Below are 6,000 nucleotides of genomic sequence, written 5' to 3' on the forward strand. Positions count from 1 at the left end.
CCAACCATGCTGAATAATTGAAAATTCATGTAGTAACTTTTGATTCCCTAAAAACTTAACTACTAATTGACTACTGCTGACCAGAAGCCTTACCAATAACATAATCAATTAACACATATTTTGTATGCTATATGTATGTATACTGTATTCTTACAATAAATAAGCTAGAGAAAAGGTTGTTAAGAAAATAATAAGGGAGAGACAAACATTTTATAGTATTTACTGAAAAACATCCACATACAAGTGGACTGCACAGTTCAAACCTGCATTATTCAAGGGTCACCTGTATAATTAATAGATAATCTAGAGAGTAAATGGATTACCTGAGTTCTGTGAGCCACTCTACCAAATTAATCAAACCTAAGGAGTGGGTCAGAAGTACAGGTAACAGCCTGGGCTTGTGATTGACATATGAAATGAGCAGCAGTCTTGAGGGACTAAGCCCTTTACCTGTGGAATTTGATACCATCTCCGTGTAGATAGTGTCAGAATTGAGTTGAATTGCAGGACACCCAGCTGATGTCATGAGCATTGCTTGGTGGTGTGGGGGTAAACCCCTCCCTCCACACATTGGAAGTGGGTCCAGAACCCTCTTAGGAGGAATAGGTTGAAGTACAACAACAACATACCCTACCAAAAAGCTACTCCAAACAAGAGAGAAACATCTCTAATATCAAGAAAAGAATTATTTCAAGTGTTGAGGTAGAAAGGCTAAATCAGGGGTCCTCAAACTACGGCCCACGGGCCACATGCAAATACAAATATTGTGTTTGTTCCCGTTTTGTTTTTTTACTTCAAAATAAGATATGTGCAGTATGCATAGGAATTTGTTCATAGTTTTTTTTAAAACTATAGTCCGGCCCTCCAATGGTCCGAGGGACAGTGAACTGGCCCCCTGGGCTAAACCTTCAAGATTAACTTGTCATGTCCCATAGATGGAGATACTGAAGTCTAATAGGAGATATGTCTTCTCTATGGTCACAAAGAGCCAGACCTGGGACACAGGTCTCTTGCCCTGCCCTCAGTCCAGTTCTTCTACTAAACTATGTTGTTTCTCTAGATTATGCTATTGGCCGCTTCCAATTGTTTTAAATGCAGCTGTTTAATGAAAGATAAAGTAGAAAACTTAGCCACAACATAAATCTGTATTCAACTTAAAAGATAAGGTAACTGGACAGTTAAATCAGCATATATACAGCCAGACCCAAGCAGCTAGAAGAATTTTCTCCATCTGATCCATCATTCAGTTCTGCTCAACTCAAATGGTTTGCTTGTTAAGTGAGATGTATGTGGCTAAACTGAGAGATTAAGTTGTGGTTAACACATTAGTCCTTAATTTAAAAAGTATTGAAGACCACCATGCAAGTTATAAAAGATTAAGTAGTACTGATATATAAATGGAGGTTGTATATCTCCCACCATTGCTTAGTAATAACATTACCTAGGCCATATTCTATGGAGTCTGGATGATCGTCATCTCCTTCTTGGCTGACCTTCTGGAGATGCTGCAAATAGGCATCCGTGTGGAAGGTGGCCAACTCCTCCATGGAAGCCACTTTGGGCTTAACTATTCTAATAATAACAGAGAACAAGGAGAGGTGAGTGAGTCAGATCCAGAGCATGCCAAAAACTAGAAGCAGGAACTAGTGATATGAGCAGAAAATATAACTAGCTTCTTGTTCCAGTGGCTAAAGTAATAAACATGTTCTGTTTTTCCAATGCACTATATACCAGTAGTCTTTATTTCCTCACAACTATGTAATGGCTCCATTAATGGGGGTGAGAGGATAGATTTTTCCCTTGAGTGTATAGGTAGTAAAAGAAAGTATATTTAAGTTAAGTAATCAGATATTGGACATTACTTTGAGAGTTATAAATTTCATGACAAATCAGCAGGCGGAGATATTTTCATCTGAATCAGCTCCTAATTGGGCCATGTAATCCTTTCAGCTATATTTTTACTTTCATAGGCAGTTATACTGTTATGAATTTTGAATTTGGAGTCAGATAACTATATTCCTGTACTAACTGTACTTACCAGCTCTATAACCTCAGATAAGAATTCTTCTGTAGCTCAGTTTCCTCATCTGTAAAGTGGGGCGATCTTATGGAACTTATATGATAACATATATAAAATGCTTTGTGGATAATCATTGTTATTAAAGGATAAAAAAAGGCAACCCAAAACATAAAAGTTCCTGTGTTTGGTCCCTCACACCTGCCTCTGAGGAGAAGGAGAGGAAGGGCAAACAGCTGGAGCTGGGCTTTACCCAGAAGCTCCCAACCAATTCCTCACAAGAAGTGACAAACAGGAGTGACTGAGAGAATACAGATGCTAAGCTACTGACAGGACTTACCACCTCTAACTTCTAGCTGCCTATTTATTCCCTATTTCCTCTTCCTGATTCCACCACTGTCTCTACTGCCCAGGCCACTCAAAGGGTGGTCTGTGACTGACAGCAGCATCACCTGGGGGCTTGTTAGAAAGGCAGAATTTAGCCTAACCTCCAACCCACTGAGTCAGATTTGTATTTTAACAAGGTAATTCATATGCATATTTAAGTTGGAAAAGCAATAACCTAGGCCACAAGGAGGCAGTACTGTTTTTTTAATGTTTGTTAATTGGGAACAGGGCCACATGTAGGGAGCAGCTATAGGGTTAAGCCTCGGACTGACCTGTTGGCAAAGCCACAAACCAGTCCCAGCTTAGAGGGCACAGCCCTCTTAGCATAATTAGGCTTGACCTTATGACTCCCTAGATTAGTGGTTCTCAACCTTGGCTGCACATTAGAATCACCTGGGAATCTTTTTAAAATCCTGATTTCTGGGCCTCATCCTTCAGAAATTCTTTCTTTGTTATGGGGTGGGGCCACAACATTAGTAACAAAGAAACAGAATTTCCGGAGGATGAGGCTCAGAAATCAGAATTTTAGAAAGATTCCCAGGTGATTCTAATGTGCAGCCAAGGTTGAGAGCCACTGCCCTAGATCTTATCTGGGAAGCTAATGGGCTGAGGGAGATGTAGCAAGTGCTGCCAAACCAAGTGAAACAAGTGAAACTCACAAGAACATTGTAACTATAGTGACCACTACCTTATTTACCTCCAGCTATAAAATAAAGGCTCAGCTTGCCCTCTGTGGCCTCAGCCAGGCACAGGAGATCCACCTATACCCAGCTTATTCTCTTTGTCTTTTCTACATCCTTCGCTGCCCTCCACCCCCCACCCCTCAGGCTCACAGAACCCTTGGCTATGCTGGCCCAGCACAGCTACAAGTTTCTCCTGAATTACTATGACTTTTCATGTTAGGGCAATCACCAAACAGGCCAGAAGAATCCTGAGGCTCCGCCTCAAAAATTATATATAGCCAAGATTGGAGGATTTGATTCTTGCCCCTTCTTCAAGAAAACATGTCTACATCCTTGGAAGTGACAAATTTGCCCATTAAAATAAATTTTTTAGTTTCTTGGACCATGTTTCCCAGCCCTAATAGTTCTTCTAGCAACCTTCCTCTTACTTAATACTTACTGAAAGCCTCCCCATGTACCCAGCAAGGAAATGTGATAGTTTTACTTTGATTTCTTGTTTGTCTTTCAGTCAGCTTTTGAAATGTTAAATGGCTTTAATGGAAGCCATTTGTTTTTATGTTTATCAAATATATGGGTTGAAAAACATTCCCAAAGAAGGTGCTCAATAAATGATTTAGTTAATAAAAAGGATAAAATCTGAAAGCCTGTTACAGTACGTCTGGGAGAGAAATGAGGCCTATCACACTAACAGGTGTAAACAGACATTTGCCAGAAAATGTCATAAATAATTCTACAAGTGTCAGGGTTTTACTCTTATTTACTCTTAAAATGACAGTGAGTTCACTTTAAAAAAAAAATGCACTTAGCTCTGTGCCTGGTCACAGGAGTTTTCTTTGGTTTTGACTTGTCTCCAGGCTCACTCATTAAAGTTTGGTGGTGGTTATGGTGTGCCTAAAAGTCTTAAGTTGAACCTGCACCCTCAGATCTGGCTCGGGGGGAAAAAACAAATCAGAACACCTCCTAGCTGAACACCTATTTTTTAGTACCCAAATGTATTCACCTCAAAATTTCCACAAAGCACCTATCCCTATGAGACTTTTTATTTTTTATTGAATTTACTGGGGTGACATTGGTTAATAAAGTTGTATAGGTTTTGCCCGGCTGGCGTGGCTCAGTGGTTGAGCGTGGAGCTATGAATCAGGAGGTCACGGTTCGATTCCCAGTCAGGGCACATGCCTGGGTTGCAGGCTTGATCCCCAGTGTGGGGTGTGCAGGAGGCAGCCAATCAATGATTCTCTCTCACTGATATTTCTATCTCTCCGTCTTCCTTCCTCTCTGAAATCAATAAAAAAAAATAAAAATAAAAGCTCTACTTCTTTCAGAGCAAACTTTAAATAAATTATATAGGTTTCAGGTATAAAATTCTACAACACATCATGTGTATATTATATTGTGTGTTCACCAGGATTCTTTCCCTCTCAGCAGTCAAGTCCTATTTGAAGTGGATCATAAGTGCTTCATCCATTTTTTTCAAGTTTTCTTAATTCTTAAAGAGCTTTTACAGGCAAATTATATACCCTATGAATCACAAAAAACTTTAAAAGAAGCACCACTCTCTCCCTAATTTGTCCCACTGTGAAGCAGGATTTTAAGGCCAGGACCACCTGGGTTCAGGGCTTTGTTCATGAAAGATAACTTACCTCATTTGTTTATGCAGTGCATATGCTTCAATCAAAGAATGTACCATACTGGCCTAAAAACATCAGCAAAAAGAAGAAAGCAGAAAACAGTCCCTTAATGTTTAATTCCGAGAAATTGCGTGGACTTCATGATCCTGAACAAAGGAACGAACTTTTAGCCCCACTCTTTTCGCTTTACTTAACAGTTACAAAGCACTGCAGACAATATAGATACCAATCGCTAAGGAGAAAGCTACGGGGCCTGAGGGAGCTGATGGACCACTTTTGTCCTGCAGCTTCTCCACCACTTCAGGGACCCTTTGCAGTAGAGACACCACCCATCAGTGCCAGACCCTCCTCCGGCCCTCCCGCCCCCAGCTGTGTCCATTGGGCGCCCGACTGATAAACACAGCACCCTCGGAAACTGTAAGGGAACACTTCCTCCATCGCCTCGTACAACTTCCCAAATTACTGCTGAAGATTTCCCCATCCCAGTATTTTCTTCGCTTCCTAATGCCTCCCGTCCACCCCTCCAACCCCAACCCCACCCCCACCGCAAAAGCCCACGGACTTTCATCCCAAGTTCTCTTACCCTTTTGGGGACTTTGGCCAGGGAGTCGCACATGCTGACATACTCGGGACTGTAGATGTAAACCGGGGGCAGGGAATGCCCACTGTCCGCAGGCTCCTCTGGCTCCTCCATCTTCCACTTCCAGCCGTTCCGGGGCCACCATCCGGATCCGGCTTTTTTCGGACTCAGCCCAGGCTCCGGTTCCTGCTCCTCAGATCGGCTGCAGCGGTGCTCCCCAGTCAACATTCCCTCCTATTCTCCAGATCGCCAGTCACTGTCCTCGCTCTCCATCCAATTGAAGGAATGCATGGGCCTTCCCAGGCCAGAACCTCTTCATTTAGTGACCACAGTTCAAAAAAGGTTGGCAGGTTGGCAGATATAAAAGCCCAGATAACTGTCAATTAGGATCGATGTTTTATGGTACAAATAAGCACGGTCAATACTAACCATCCTTGTTGCCCTACGGGGCCATTTGAGATGAGGTCAGACGAGCTTCAGAGCATGCTGGGAGATGTAGTTTAGAGGAATTTGAGGAGCGGAAGAACCGGGTTAATTACTAAAATAGCCGCGAATTTGAGTTTTAGCACTAAAAAAAAAAAAAAAAAAAAAAAAAAAAAAAGCCTCAACTCTTTATGAATTGTTCCGATCTAAAAACACACCCATATAATTAAAGACAGACACAATGTGGCCACCAAGAGTACCGCCCAGCTACCAGAGTGACTT

At 41.8% G+C, this 6,000-nt stretch overlaps 1 protein-coding gene across 6 annotated transcripts in view; it reads right to left on the reverse strand.

Annotated features, from left to right (window-relative positions):
- The window catches only part of HDAC8 (histone deacetylase 8), a 439,610-nt gene extending 433,956 nt beyond the window's left edge, over positions 1–5,654 (reverse strand). For 4 of the 6 annotated variants that reach the window (XR_013995438.1, XM_081080877.1, XM_081080874.1 and 1 more), the window contains exons 1-3: positions 5,299–5,654; positions 4,728–4,780; positions 1,442–1,572 (exon numbers count right to left, since the gene is read on the reverse strand). Coding sequence is in view for 4 of the 6 variants with exons in the window: in XM_081080877.1 (XP_080937003.1) it covers positions 1,442–1,572; positions 4,728–4,780; positions 5,299–5,523 (409 nt within the window). In the remaining 2 variants the exon portion in view is untranslated. Of the gene's footprint in view, positions 1–1,441; positions 1,573–4,727; positions 4,781–5,298 lie in introns of those variants that run through there. The other 2 variants (XM_081080875.1, XM_081080878.1) reach the window with 2 other exon arrangements.
- Positions 5,655–6,000: the final 346 nt, after the last annotated feature.

Source organism: Myotis nattereri (genome assembly GCF_964212035.1).
Source record: "Myotis nattereri genome assembly, chromosome: X".
Taxonomy (NCBI): domain Eukaryota; kingdom Metazoa; phylum Chordata; class Mammalia; order Chiroptera; family Vespertilionidae; genus Myotis; species Myotis nattereri.